Source organism: Myotis brandtii, unplaced genomic scaffold (assembly GCF_000412655.1).
Source record: "Myotis brandtii unplaced genomic scaffold, ASM41265v1 scaffold240, whole genome shotgun sequence".
Taxonomy (NCBI): domain Eukaryota; kingdom Metazoa; phylum Chordata; class Mammalia; order Chiroptera; family Vespertilionidae; genus Myotis; species Myotis brandtii.
This window is the reverse complement of record NW_005359064.1, coordinates 4648867-4663884: the sequence shown is the minus strand read 5'-3', so window position 1 is coordinate 4663884 and position 15018 is coordinate 4648867. Positions and strand designations below refer to the sequence as shown.

The 15018-nt window shown below is 52.4% G+C and overlaps 2 protein-coding genes across 3 annotated transcripts in view; one reads left to right on the top strand and one right to left on the bottom strand.

The window, feature by feature from the left end:
- ZXDC (ZXD family zinc finger C) overlaps positions 1–2922 on the top strand; it is a 24791-nt gene extending 21869 nt beyond the window's left edge. Inside the window, exons 9-10 of the mRNA XM_005866937.2 lie at positions 103–204; positions 1275–2922. Of these exons, the coding sequence (XP_005866999.1) occupies positions 103–204; positions 1275–1361 (189 nt within the window). The 3' untranslated portion in view covers positions 1362–2922. The remainder of the gene's footprint in view (positions 1–102; positions 205–1274) is intronic.
- Positions 2130–15018, bottom strand: part of CFAP100 (cilia and flagella associated protein 100) — a 25197-nt gene continuing 12308 nt past the window's right edge. Inside the window, exons 7-17 of one of the 2 annotated variants that reach the window (XM_005866939.2) lie at positions 14855–15018; positions 14558–14638; positions 12624–12799; positions 12262–12294; positions 12078–12186; positions 8406–8457; positions 8120–8271; positions 6682–6817; positions 5351–5556; positions 4345–4438; positions 2130–3484 (exon numbers count right to left, since the gene is read on the bottom strand). In XM_005866939.2, the coding sequence (XP_005867001.1) occupies positions 3371–3484; positions 4345–4438; positions 5351–5556; positions 6682–6817; positions 8120–8271; positions 8406–8457; positions 12078–12186; positions 12262–12294; positions 12624–12799; positions 14558–14638; positions 14855–15018 (1317 nt within the window). In that variant the 3' untranslated portion in view covers positions 2130–3370. Of the gene's footprint in view, positions 3485–4344; positions 4439–5350; positions 5557–6681; positions 6818–8119; positions 8272–8405; positions 8458–12077; positions 12295–12623; positions 12800–14557; positions 14639–14854 lie in introns of both variants that reach the window. The other variant, XM_005866938.2, reaches the window with a different exon arrangement.

Here is a 15018-nt window from a genome sequence, read left to right as displayed (position 1 = left end):
TAGGACCAGTCCTGCATGTGGCATTGATAGACCTACTCAGGCTGAGGTAGGAATGCTGTCGTGCCTGGTTAATAAAACATGTGCTGTTGCCTCCCTCCCCAGGATGGCCCCTCAGGTGAAGGAGTCTTGCCGGTGGTGCTGAGCCCGCAGTCTCCCACCTTCCACCCCCTGCTCGCCATTGGTGTGCCCGTCTATGTCCTCCAGGTCTGATGCTTTACACGTCTTTGGGTTTGTTAGTAAGATTACCACCAAGCTTCCAGCTTCAGAGGCTGGGCACTGAGGTAGGCCTCGGGTGGAGATCCATTGGGTTGGTTGCCTGGATGTTTGCCGCTTTCTAGAAAAGGTGGGTAAATGGCCAGAAAATAAAAGGATAAGACTAAAGCTCAAATTTGTTGTCATTGTAGCTCCTACTTGTAAATAAGGTGAACATACTCTTTAAAATATTTTATATAGAGAAATTCTAGTCACTTCCTTCAATGGGAAGTTAGTTTTAACCTGTGGAAAAATAGACCCAGACAAATTAGTTTTCTTAAGTGGATAAGCTGGGCATAGGTGGCTGTGGATAATTCAGATTTGGATATAAAATAATGAAAGTATTTAGCTTATTAAATTTCTAACAGGCTTAAATATATACTTAAAAATCCATACAAATAGAAATTGGGCTATCAATAACTGCCACATGTCCAAAATGGAAACCATCCCACACGCCACGATATTTTGAATTTAATTAAAAATATAAATTTGCAATGAATATTATAAAAATAAATTATTACTCACAGTTCCAGTGTTCTTGAATATTTTCAGTTGAAAATTTTCACGAAAAATGAGTTTTTAAAGTGTCTAGAGACGCTTATGGTGTACAAAGGATTAAATATTTTCCTTAATGTCAAAAATGAATTTTGACTAAAGCACTGATATGAGATGGGAGCTCCCAGACTGCTGCAGTGGGGACATCCAGAAGGCCCCTTTAGTGTCTACTACATGCTGCCTGGTGTTCCCATTCACAAGATCACGCCTAAAGAAATCGGGTAGGGTACAAATAGCCAAACGCTGGTTATCGTGGCCTTGAATCTAATGAGGTAGAAACATTTATCTAAAAGGAAGAGGTGCAGTAGTTTTTAACAGAAAAGTCAGAAGCACCTGGCTGGCTGGCCCTGCAGGTTATGCTGCTAGTTGGTGAGCGGCTGTGAGGCTGTGAGTGGTCCTGTATTGCCTCAGCCCGCCCCCCCACCTGCCCCTTTCTGACCTCCTCATTACTCTACTTGGTTTTGCAGGAGGTGCATCCTGCTGCCGGAGGGGCTTCTGGGCCTGAGGACACGCACAGCACAGGCAGCACTGTCAACCTACAGGACCTGCAGTGAAAGCTGCCCTCTACTGGGGGACCCAAGGGCGACGCCTCCCATCTGTGTCCCCGAGAGACTCTGTTACGTGGTCTTGCAGGCCTGGCTGAGAGCCCACTTGGTTTCTGCTCAGAAGGCCAGCCTAGCTCTTCAGAGACTTTTGGGTACACTCATTGAACATGTTTTTTCTTACATTCTATCAGGAACCAGTTAGGGGCCGTTCTGTTTAAAACTGCCTTGTCTAAGCAAAGTGCTTCAGTGAGGCAAAGATTGCCTTCCTAGCAAAGCACACCCCTCTTCTGTACTTGTGCCTGTGTGCGCACATCCCTTGTCCCATTCATCTGAGCCATGGAGCACCAGTTGCATTTACAAAAACAGACTTGTGCAGGAAATAGAGAACAGGTCCCCTAGTCAAATACAACTTCATCTGTAGTAAACCCAGAAGGAGTCTTTCAGCTTTGGGGTCTCAGCATTTGCCCTGAGAGAGATCTAAATGCCCTGCTTTCCCTTTCTGAGAGCTATGTGACAGGCTGTTTCCCACCCCTTTGAATGGTGCTTGTAGCGGGGTTGACTTTTGTCACACTGTGGGGCAGAAGTGGGCTTGTTGTCACAGGAAGCCGAATTCTCATCCATGTTCTGGCAGACCAGGCAGGCTGCTGGTGTGAGAGGAAATTATTGAGGTGAAGTGGACACATCGGGGGCCCTGTTTGTGAGCCCTCTGTGTAGACCAAATTTTGAGCTCACAGTTTGGAGACGGTAGAATTAAAACATTCAAAATAATTTTTTTTTAATTCTGTATTTGGGTACTAATGTTTAATAATAATTTGACGATGGTTTATAAAGTCATGTTCAGAATACTATAAATTATGTGCAGGATTGTAATGATGGCATGTATATGTTTTTGTTGAGGTTGAAGATGTGCATATCATGTCACCACGTATTTTGCAGTGTTAATTCTGTCTTGCAAAAGGAGACGAGTTGATAACCTTGCACATATTTATTTGTTAATTGGTTAGTGGACTGGACACGATCACTCAGAAATGCTGTGTTTGCCTTATGCCTTTTGAAGTGTGTGTTTATTAAGATGCTACTTTGGTTCTCAGAGTTGGAATCATCCAAACTCTGCCCATCCTGTGTTTCTTTGTTTCTTGAGTGTTTGGACTTGGGCTCTTGGGTGACCTAGCACTCAATTGGAATTCCTCTCTGTCCTATTCTGAGGTGCCATCCCCTCCTGCTCAGTGCTTCTCTAGCTGAAGGAATTTAGGCCCCATTTATAAATGGTTCATACAGAACTCTGTGCTGCTTCACAAACAATTTCTGTGCTCATGTGGCACCTCAGCCTCCAGGTCCTCCAGAAATCCCCTCCCTCTCCAAGGAGCCAGGCCTGTCGGCCAGGGTGGCCATACCTCACTGACCTCCTGAAGGAGGACGTATTGCTGGACCTTTCTCCAGCACGTCCCCCAGTGAATGTCCACTACAAAGTGATTGGTACTGACTGTCAGTTTTCTGGGCACTGAGGTCCCCTGTTGGCAGTGGACCCAACCCTAGTGCAAATGAATAAAAGTTTTTGTATAGTTACATACTGAAGGCTTCGCTTGACTTACTTTAAGGAATTGTGTATATAGTGTTGACATCACTTTCTCCTTCAGTCAGGAATAATAACCCTCCCATCTGCCCAGCTTGCTGCTTTCCTTCCTTGTCTTTGTGTTGGGGCTGGCCCCACACTGCACCCCAGCGTGGACTTGGCTTGTCTCTTAAAGCAGTTGTTTTAGATGGGAGCCGAGATGGCCTCCTTCCCTCAAGCATTTCTTAGGGTTAATGATTAAGAGGAGTGCTGGCATTTGGAGATAGGTTCTACCTCCTTAAACAGCCCTTAGACACCAAAGAGTCATGGGGTTTATTTCACGAGTAAAGAAACATACAGCAGGAGACCATGAGGCGCACAGCGAGGGCTGCATCTGCCCTGACAGCCCTGTTCGCTTCCCGCTGCCGTCCTCCCTGTGCCGTCAGCCATGGCAGCGCCGGGAAGGCTAGGTGAAGAAGAACAGGTGCTCCTCCTTCTCCTTGTCCAGCAGCTCCTGCTCAGGCTCCTCCTTGGTTTTCAGGGCCGGGGGCTCGGAGCGGGACACCAGCTTTCTGCCTCTCTGTAGAGGAAGCGGACTCAGTAACCCTCTGCCTGTGGCCTCAGTGCACCAGAGGTGCTACCTAGACATTGAGGGGTCACACCCCTGTCAGGAGGCTGGGGAGCCCTGTGGACCGTCCCAGTCTCTGGTCGCTCCTGGTCAGCCACAGGCTGAGGGCTGGAGTTGCTGAGCCAACTCAGAAGTGTGTCTGTCCAGCACTAAAGCCTGTGCCCTGGAGCAGCCCCTAGAGGTGTGGGGGCCGTGTGCGGGAAATACCGCTAAACAGGGAACCCGTCTCTTGCTGTGGGATTTCAGGGAGACCCTGCAGTGTCCATCATTCCCCACGGCACAGAGGGGAGAGTGCTGGTCTACTGCAGGGAAAGCCCATCGGCCCCTTCTGTCTGTCATGGCCGTGATCAGCCTTGGGCCTGCATTAGAGACCATGCTGCTCCTGCCCATTCCCTGTGGGATGGAGGATTGGGGCACAGCAATCAAGGGGACTCTGGTGACAGGTGATGAGCTTGTTCTGAGGCAGGTTGTGTGGTGGGACTCTGGGCAGCTGAGCTCTTTGTGCTAGCTCTCAGCAGGGCTAGGAGGGCGTGACCAGGTCAGTCACTGACCAGGAATGTGTGCAGGGGAGCGGGCAGCCCCAGGGGAGGGCTTCTGGAGGAAGGCGAGGGTAGCCCCGAGGAGCAGTAGGCCCAGGAATGGGAGACCTGTTCTATCCTAGCCTTGCTCTTAGGGGCCCAGGACCCCTGCAGTAACATCTGCAAAGGATTCGGTGAACCAGACTCAGCTGCAGACCCTTTGCTTTCCCAGCCACACTGTGCTTGGACGTGGACCCTTCCCCAGCAGTAGCTCCCGAGGCCCACCCTGCCCACCTTCTTCTTGATCTCAGCCTGGGCCCGGGCTTGGGCCCGTTGGAGACGCTCCTCTTGCAGCTGCTTCTGTATCCTGGCTTTCTCTTCCCGGAGTCTAGGTGGCAGGGGCAACAAGAGATGCACTACAGACTGGAGAGGCCAGGGGAGGCTGCCAAATCCCCTTCCCAGCTCCTTCCCACACAGTTCTTAGGCCATGGCCCGCCCTCTTCTGAGAAAACTCCCACTCCTCTCCTCCCTTTCCTTCCAGGCCAGGGCCTTGGTTCTGCCCTGCTCCTTGGGGAGCAGCCAGCTCTGGGCTCCTGGGAGATAATGTAAAGGTCATCTCATAGCCCCAGGAAGCCCATGTTCTTAGACCCTTATCCCCAGTCACTGGTCCATGTGCCCATGCTTCCCTATCGTCACCCTTGAAAGCCCAGACCTCAGAAGATTAGTAGTGTTGTCTCCTTCCTGTTTGTACTTGGGGTCCTCAAACCACTGCCCCGGGTCTGCCCTGAGCAAGGTACCAAGGACACAAAGAGCTCATGGGAGAGGCAGATGGCCTTTTGCTGATGGCTGTGTTACAGGGCTCGGCACAGGAGTGAGTAAACCAGGCAGCCCACAGGCCAGAGGAGTCATGGTCCCTGGAACTACCTCACACCCCACCGGCCTTTCCGGAGTTCCGGGCCTCCTCTCGGAGGATGGTCCCACGTCCCCTGTGCCGGAGTCTCTGCCCCTCCCTCTCTGGGCTCTGTAACGCCAGCCTGTTTCCCTCCTATCCAGCCAGGAAAATGGCCCCTGTTTTTTGAGGCCAGGCTGTGCTAGCCGCACCTCACTTTGGCTCCCTGACTCCACAACATCCTTCTCTCCACAAGCAGGGCTTTCCTTACCGAGGCTGTGTGGGTTCCCTCTGGTTCCCCCAGAGCCCTGGCAGTGGCTCTCCCAGCTTGGAGAACCAGGGTCCTTGCCCCTGGTTTGGGAATTCTTGGAGGGCAAGACAGCAGGGGGTGGAGGACAGCCTGGGCCTCACCTCTGGCGCCGCTCCTTCTCCTTGGCCTTCTCAGCCTGCTCGATCTTGATCTGGGGCACACGCTCCAGGTTCTCGAGCAGCTCGTCCAGCTGGTGTTCGATGACGGTCAGCATCTGCACGGTGCCCAGGCTGGACTCCTGCTGGGGACCCACACATTGCCGGTACACGTCCTGCACCTTGCGGTTGAGGCTCTCCAGCAGTTTGTCCTGTGAGGCGGGCAGTCCACCAGTGGGGTTGCTCGGACCTGTGTCCACTCCCTCTCATGATCTGCCCTCACTGCAGCGTGGCGAACCTCCCAGGGCCCTGCTCTGCCCAGGGGAGCACTTAGGAAGCCTGGGGAAAACAGAACTGGACACCTGGACTTTCCTTGGCCAGAGCTGTGACACCCTCTCCCCCATTTGCTCTTTTGTGGTCAGCCAGATCTTGGGTTCCACTCGCCACTAGGGTTCATGCCTGTGCCTCGGCCCCTCCCCCAGCTGCCTCAGTGTGTCCACCAAGTTCCAGTTCCTTCCTCCTGGGAGCCCTCCCTGTGCTGCCCCTGCACTGACCTCAGCGCCCACAGGACCACATCCTGTGACCTACTTTCTCTGTGGCCCTGGCCTGATGAACTCCCCTCTCGGAGTCTGTCTAACATTCAGAAAACAGTTAACCCCTCAGACACATGAGTGAGCCTGTGGACTAAATGAGGAACAGCAAGCAAAAAGGCTTAAGCCAAGCACAGGGCACAGCTGGTGTCCAGTGATGACCAGCAAGAGGCAGGGACACACGGGCCTGCTCATTGTGGCATCCCATGTACTTAGCCCAGTGCCTGGCACACAGTGGGTGCTCAATAGGAATTTGGATGAATTAGGAAGCTGGGGCTGCTATCAAGAAGAGTGTGTGCCAAGCCCTGGTCCCACTGCCTGGAACATCTCTGGCCCTCAGAATTCTCTCACACTCTGGCCTGGGGATGTGCCTCTCTGGGGATATTATACATGTTTAAGAAGCCAGAGGTATTTGTCCAAAGGAAGGAAGGAATGGAGGAGGTGTGTTGGGCAGATGAATAGCCATGGAGCAGAAACACACAGGGTGCCTTGGATTTGGGGACCAAGGGCCTTCTTCAGCTGGTGCCCCTTGGTCAGGTCCACAGAGCCTGGAGGTGGTGAGGGGCCTGCAGCCCCAGAGCACGGCTGAATCTCGGGCCTTACTTTCCCACTGTCAGAGCTCCAGGCACTGGACCTCCTCCCAGCAGGTGCCTGGAAGAGGACCTTCCCCTCCCCCGCTGCCAGCCTGTGGCCACCTGCACTCCTTCCATACCCACCGCCTGCTGGCTGCCGCCCGGGGGGGCCTACCTCCTGTGCGCCCTTGTACTCGCCGAAATGGAAGACTCGGGCTTTGAGCTCCAGCTCAGCAGCTGTCTCCTCCTCCTTGGTGATGGACATCATCAGTGTGGTGATCCACTGCTTCAGCTGGTTGACCTCCCTATCCCTGGATGGGGGATCAGTAGGGCCCTGCTCACCAGTGTGGCCCTGGGCACTTCACCTCTGAACCTGACCCCTCCTGCTGCTGTCCTGAGGGCTAAGGCAGGGGTCGGCAAACTGTGGCTCGCAAGCCACATGCGGCTCTTTGGCCCCTTTTGAGTGTGGCTCTTCCACAAAATACCGACCTCTGCGCATGGGCCACGAAGTTTCAATCGCACTGTACGTGCGCGCCTGCACGTGGTGTTTTGTGGAAGAGCCACACTCAAGGGGCCAAAGAGCCGCATGTGGCTCGTGAGCCGCAGTTTGCCGACCACTGGGCTAAGGGACTGTGACTGCAAAGTATCTACATGCCCAGGGGTTATGGAACCTGGGAGGCTGCCTGCCTCTCCCAGTTCGTGTCTATGTGTGTCTCTGCTACCTTCCTGCTTTCTAGGAAACAATATTGCCTGAGAGCTAGTAGTTTCACCTAAGTCTGGAGACTCCCAGCAGGAGATTCTCCATGGCAGGACATGGGTCAACGAGACATGGATGTTCAGGAACACGGTTTCCCCGGGGGACATTGAAGCCTTGGGCTGGCTCCTACCTCGGCCTTTGCACTTGCTTTCCCTCTGCCTGGCACCCTCTTCCCAGATCACATGTGGCTTCCCATCACTCGGGAAGTAGCTGGCTCAAAGGACATATTCCCCAGGGAGCCTCCCTGCCCTTGTCAATCTGTGCCACCCTCTTCTGTAGCCTCTTCTCATATCATTCTCACACTTTCCCTCCTAGCATGTGTCAGTGTCTACAAGTCAAATCTGTGGGCCCCATGGAATGTCAGCTCAATGAGGAAGGGCCTTTATCCTGGAGGACCTAGATCCAGGCCCGACCCAGAATAGGTCCTCAGTCTATGTTTAGGAGTGAATTCCTTGTTCCCAACAGACCTCACCTAGTGCCCTAACTGATCTTGCCCAGCCCAGCTCTCCTGGACCTGGCTTCAGCAGAATGCACCTGGGGTGAGAGGTCCTTAAGATGCCTCCCTCTGGCTGCAGACCGCTCCAGGGCAGGCATGGACCAGTCCACCAATATGATCAACTCCCAGGCCACTCCTGGGTCCCCATGACCCTCAACTTCCCTACCCAACAGGACACATCTTCTCACCAGAGCCAGGCACCAACGTCAAATGGAGCTTTCCAGAAAACAGAAGTCAGGGCTAGGACAGGGAGGGGCAGGGCCCACGGTCCAGCTGCCAGTGGCTGTGGAGGTCCCAGGATGACAACCAATGATAGAGTCCACCTCCTCACTGGCTAGGGTGGCCCCACTCAAGACTTACATGCGGATCTGGGTATTTTTCAGGGTGAAGCTCAGCTCCTCCAGGGCCTCCTCCATCTCCTGTGTGTTCTGGATCAGCGAGAGGTTCTGCTCCTCCAGGTTTGTAAAGACTTCCAGGAGCTGGTGGGGCTCCTTGAAGTACAGCTCCAGCCCCTGCAACCAGAGCTGTGTGTGTGTAGATGTGTGTGTGTGTGTTGGGGTGGGGGTGGGGGGGCGAGGGGCCCCCAGCAGTGCAGTGGCAAGGGGACCTGGCTCCCGCAGACCCTGCCAAGAGTGGGGCCACTGACCTCCCCGTCACTGTCTGGGTCCTCTTCCTTGGGTAAGGTAGAAGAGCTGGACCTGCGGAGAGATGTGGGTTTAGGGCGCCAGGGCCCAGCCTGGGCCATTGTGCCCCATCTCAGTGGTGTAGACTCCTGGCATTTCCACAGAATCTCCTCTCCAACCCCATAACCCTCGTCCCCTTGTCCATCACGCAAGTTACCCAGGTGGTGGCACCAGCTTCCTCTTGGTCCCCCAGCTGTCACACAGCAACCGGGGGTATCATTTCGAAATTCAATTAACTCTCAAAATTCAATTAATCTCTCTCTAGTTAGAATAAAACTCAGCCTCCACCCGGGAGCTGTGGGGGCTCTGCTACCCTCCCAACCCTTACCTCCCCCATTGTCCAAGGGGACTCTGCTCCTGCCAGCTCCCTTCCTGTCTCTCTAGGTGCCGACTCTGCCTCAGGTCCTTCGCACCCGCGGTTCCCACTACTGGGGCTGTCCCTCTCCATTTGTCGTCCTTTTTTTTTTTTTTTTTAAATATATTTTATTGATTTTTTTACAGAGAGGAAGGGAGAGAGATAGAGAGTCAGAAACATCGATGAGAAACATCGATCAGCTGCCTCCTGCACATCTTCCACTGGGGATGTGCCCGCAACCCAGATACATGCCCTTGACCGGAATCGAACCTGGGACCTTTCAGTCCGCAGGCCGACGCTCTATCCACTGAGCCAAACCGGTTTCGGCTGTCGTCCTTTTTTAAAAGCCACTTTCAGAGCCTTTTCTGCCCATCTCCTCTATCTAGACTTGGCCTTGGCAGTTGTCCTTGATGGCCCTCATAGTGCTCCTGTGACACAGCCACCTTCAATTGACCCTGAGCACCCCACAGGGTGAGACCATCCTGGGCCAGCCCTCAGGGGTGCAGAAAAGGCTGTGTGGGCTTGGAGCACTCAGCGTGGGACCCAGTCTTGCCCCACATCCAGACCTGCTTTTATCACCCTCTGTGCCTGCTCCAGCCTTGGCCCCCACCCTGGATTTGCAGGTTCTGCTGGCTAAAGAAGGGCCAGGGCAGGCTCACAGCCAGAGAGACTCCAGGCCCTGACCTACCTGCAGCCAACAGGTGATAAATGCAGGGCCCTGTGGGAGAGGCTACTAAACACTCACTGGGCCTGTGCCTCCTATTGTATACACATTGATGCCCATTTGGCAACTAAGGAACATGCAACTCAGATATCGAGTCACCTACCCAAGGTCACCTGCAGGACACTGTTGGCCCATAAGCCGTTTTGGAGAATCTGCCCTCAAGATGGACATAGCCTGAAGTGTGGACTGGACTTTAAGCCCCACTCAACCTCTTGGCTAAGTGTCATGTGCAGAGACCTGTCACATGACCAATAGACCGAGGAACCCAGATCCTAACCAGGACAGTGTGCTCCCAGATCTCTGTTCTTAGGGAGGGGCCTCACAGTGGGAGTTCTAGGGCTGAGGGACAACTTAGGCAGAGGAAGCATGCATATCTAACCTGGAGCCTCCATTCAACACTCAATCGGAATACCAGCCCCCACCAGCAGGGGTCGCAGGCTTCAGAGTTACCCATGGCATTTGCCTGGCTAGTGGTTCCTCTCCATAAGGCACAAACCATGATTCATAAAGATGAACGTAAGCTTGCAAATTGGTAGTGCTTGGCTTCCCTTCAGCCTGAGAAGTATCAGTTTGGTATTTGGGAGGTTGAATGTAGAGAACATCTAATGGGAGACACCCATAGGTGCCTGGAGCTCAAGAAACTGGGAGAAGAACCATGGGAGGGGGTGGCCAGGCTGTGGTAGAGAAGGAAGGGCAGAGGACAGAGCACATAAAGGGATGAGCAGAAGAGACAGACTCAGAGAGGGAGAGTGAGGGGGAGGCTCCTGAGCCCCAGGGCTACCCATTCTCCCCATCTCCCCAACCACCACCCTCATCCAAGCTGATAAACTATGAAGCTTCCAGAAGAAAGCACAGGAGACTATTTTAGTGACTTTGGGGTTCACAAAGATTTCTTAAGTAGGACACAAAATGCACCAATCATAAAAGTAAAGATTGGTAAACTGGACTCAAAAGATAGCATTAAGAGTAATAAGGCAAGCGAAACTGGATAAAGATACTTATACTACACGTATTACGTAAAGGACTAGCACCCAGGATATATAAAGTGCTAATAGGAAACCAGAAAAAAAAAGGCTGACAATCCAATAAAAATGTACAAAGATTGAACACTTTTCACAAAGGAGGACATCCGAATGGCCATCGTATTTTTCGTCATGAAAATGTCACAGAAATCATGAGCTATCACTCACGCTTGCTTTAGCTCTGTCTTTGATTTTCTGTATTCTGAAAAAGAAGGGATGCTGCCAGCCTACTGCCTTTGGACTCAAGTGGAAGCTCTGCCTCCTTGGGTCTGCAGCCCGCCAGCCTGCCTGCAGGCTGTGGACTCACCAGCCCCTCAATCGCATGGGCCAATCAAGCTCTCCTCTGCCCTGGCTCCAAGCCTACCAGCCACCTGCTCTGGCTCCCCACATGACTCTCCAGGCCCTCATCCCTCTGGCCCGAGGTGGTCCAGACTTCATGGGACAGGCGAGACCTGGCGGTGGCCCTGGCACTATGAAGGCAAATGCCAGACAGCCCTGGGATGCAGTGTTTGTGCCCTGCTCCATGTTACATCTTGTGAAGTTCACCCCAGTCAGTATCAAGAGGCCAGGGGCTCGGCAGACACCAGGACAATGGAACCCTGGCGACGGGGGCCCCCTGGCAATGCTGTTAATGGAGAAGTGGTGAGATGGGAGGGTTAGCTCCTTGTGAAAGGAAGGCTGGGCATAAGAAAATCGCCTTTGCTTATGTGCAGGTTGAATCATAAGGGCATGCCAGTACCCTTTTGACCTGCACAGCGACTTCATATGGTTCAATGCACTATTTGCTTAAACACGGCTGAAAGGACATGCAGGAAATAATAAAACTCATCACAGCGCTGCCTGTGGCTTCCTGGCCAACAGCCTGGCAGGAGGTGCGCAGGAACTGGGCGTTGAGATTTCTCCGTTTAGCTAGAGTTGTGATTCCTGTGAGCGTTTCCGGGAGGGAGGAGTGACTAGGTGACCCAGCAGGTCAGCATAGGAACCAGGTGGGGTGGGTGGGGGACAGCTTCGGCCTTGCAGGCAAAGGCGTGGAGAATCAGGTTTGCACTGGTACATGGATCGACAGTGGGGTTTCTGTTGGTACCTCACTGTGTTTCTTAAAAGATTTGAAAGAGACTGTCACACTGAAATCCGGGTAATTTTATCAAGAAGTCTAGATGTCTGGCTTCTCTTGAACAGCTCTGGAGCTCTGGCCCTTGGGCCAGCACTCCCTGGCCACAGAGGACCCGCAGGGGGCATGTGCCATCCTGTTCCCTGTGCCCATCTGGCTGCCCTCGTCTGTTCACATTTGACTAGTCTATTAGCACTCGAATGGGCCACCCCAGGCTTACTAATAGTACATTTACTGAATCAGGCAGAAACAAACCTTTCTTTAGAAAACCTCTTGATTTTCCAGCTTAAGTCAGACTATGTACCCTCCTCCTACTCTCCCCGCTCAGGGTCTGGGCTTAATCTGGGTGCCCCTGGCGGGAGCCATTGGGGAGCACCGCCCACCAGGCTCCAGCCACTTTTGCAGCTCCCCCAGCCCACTCACTTTTTGGAGTCCGACCCAGGCTGATGGTCGTGATGGGCGGAGCTGGTCAGCACCTGCCCTACCTGGATCACCTTCAGCACTTTCCAGGGCTTCCTTGGGCTTTGCACTTCTGGGGGAAGCAGAGGAGGAGTTTCTATTTGCCCCAACCCAGGGCGGGGCCCCTCCAGCCGGGGCAGCCACATACCTTTGGAGGTCATCTTGCCCTTGGTCCCCGGTCCTATAGAAAGAAAGGGAGAGGTCCCTGATGGCCTTGGCTGGAACCAGGCCTGCGGCAACATTGCTTGGGGCACAGGGTTCCCTGGGACCCCTCAGTGGCAGAAGGAGGCAGGTGCATAGGAGAAAACCCCTTGGGTTTGAGTTGAGAGCCAGCCCCATTTCCCCAAGCAGGTGCTTGTGCTGAGCCATGGATGGTCAAGGGGCGACTGCCCCAGCTGGAGCTCTGCAGGGTGTAGAAGTGACCAGTCCCTCGGCCTGGACACTTCCAAGGCCTATGCTGGTGGGCACAGGGTGCAGATGGACCCAGGGAGCTATCTTCTTTTCAGCTACCTTTGTCACCTTGTGACAACTGAGCGTTCTCCTTGGCCTTGGCGGCCTCCTTGGCCTGTCTGATAGCCAAGTGCTTCTTCTCTTGTTCCTCCAACCAGTCCTTGGGCGACAGCTTGTACAGGAAATTCTTGCAGACCTTGTAATGTTGCAGAGTGTCTTCAAATCTGGAGATTTCGCTGAGCCGGGGGAGGGGACAACGAGGTCAGGCTCTGCCCACTGGGAAGCCCCTCCAGAGGGGACCCCAATGCACCCTGGTCAAAAAGGGTGGGCACAGAAGCACTGTTGTGCCAGGGAGAGGATGCCACCTTGCAGGAGCCAATCCCTCCCAGAGTGACAGCCCTCAGGGACTGTCTTGCCCCTCCCAGGGTGGAGCCCAGAATCCTCAGACCCATGTGAGCCCTATGTCCTGCTGGTGTGGCCTTGGGAAAGTCAGTGAACCTCTCCTGGCCTCAGTCACCTCATCTGTAAGATGGGCAGCAGCCTGTAGGGATTTGAAACCCTGAGACGTTTAGAGCTCAGTGAAAATGATGAGCTTTGTGTTGTGGGGAAGCACCCTTTGGCCAGGGGAGAAGTGATGAAGGGAAATGTGGGCAGGCTAGCCCAGGCCAAGTTTGCCTCTGACCTTACCTATAAAAATATATCTATATCTATATCTATATCTATATCTATATCTATATCTATATCTATATCTATATCTATATCTATATCTATATCTATATCTATATCTATATCTATATCTATATCTATATCTATATCTATATCTATATCTATATCTATATCTATATCTATATCTATATCTATATCTATATCTATATCTATATCTATATCTATATCTATATCTATATCTATATCTATATCTATATCTATATCTATATCTATATCTATATCTATATCTATATCTATATCTATATCTATATCTATATCTATATCTATATCTATATCTATATCTATATCTATATCTATATCTATATCCCACCTTTTGCCTTCAATACTGCGGCGATTCTTCTTGGCATTGACTCCACGAGATGTTGAAAGGTGATTCAAGGAATCTGACACCATGCCTGATGAATAGCACTGTCCAGTTCTGTGAGATTTGATGGTTGTGGGACCAGCTGCCTCATGGCTCTTCTAACTTTGCCCCACAAATGCTCAATTGGATTGAGATCTGGTGATTGTGGGGGCCACCTAAGCTAGGTAACATCTCCCTCATGTTCTTGAAACCACTCCTGCACAATATGAACACTGTGGCGTGGCGCATTGTCTTGTTGGAAGAAGCCATCTCCATTGGGATACACCATCAACATGATAGGATGAACCTGATCAGCAATGTGCTCTTCAGACGCTGTTCCACACAAATTAAAAGGCCCAAATCATTCCAGGAACACATGTCCCAAACCATAACACTGCCCCCACCAGCTTGAAGGGTTGTACTCCTGCATGTGGGGTGCATGCTTTCATGCTGTTTCTGCCAAATTCTCACTCTGCCATCTGCATGATGCAACTTGAAACATGATTCATTGGACCACATGACTTTTTTCCAATGCTCCACTGTCCAATCCTTGTGTTCCTGTGCGAATTGGAGACGCTTTATCTTGGTAACTGCAGACAGCAAAGGTGTTCGAACAGGCCTTTGGCTTCCATATCCCAGACGATGCAGTGTACGGCTAATTTGCCTACAAACATCAGGTGGTCATAATAATCTGGCCACTCAGTGTATAAATAAATAAATAAATAAATAAATAAATATTTATATTTTTATTTATTTATTTACTGGTTTCAGAGAGGAAGGGAGAGGGAGAGAGAAATAGAAACATCAATGATGAGAGAGCATCATTGGTTGATTGAGCCCTGGCTGCAATTGATTCGTGATCTCCTGGTTCATAGGTCCATGCTCAACCACTGAGCCACGCCCACCGGGCAGCCTCTGACCTTACCTTTTGATATTCATGATCTGGGTGGTCAGATCTCGGATTTCAGTGATCTTCTCTATCTTCACTTTGGTCTCCTTCTCTGCCCTGAAGGGTAGGGTGGGGCAGGGAGCCAATCTCAGACTGTTAAAGAGGCCAAACCGCTCTCAGGCCTGGCTGGAGGTGGGGGAGTTCCCAGAAGCCTGGTTTGGGTCAGGGGTGGAGGCGGGGGCTGAGGCTGGGTGCAGGCTAGGTCAGGTGGTTTGCACAGGCCCAGGGGACCCTGGGGGCATGGCCAACCAGCCCCTCTGGCCACAGGCTCACTCTTTCAGGGCCTGCACTGAGCTGCGGTCATTCTCCCTGAGGAACTCATCGAACAGGGTCGAATCCTTCTCCAGGGACTTCTCAGCCCGCTCCAGCTCTGCCTCCTCCTTTGTTGCCAGCATCTCCAGCCGCTGGATCTCGCTCCGCTTCATATCCAGGGCATA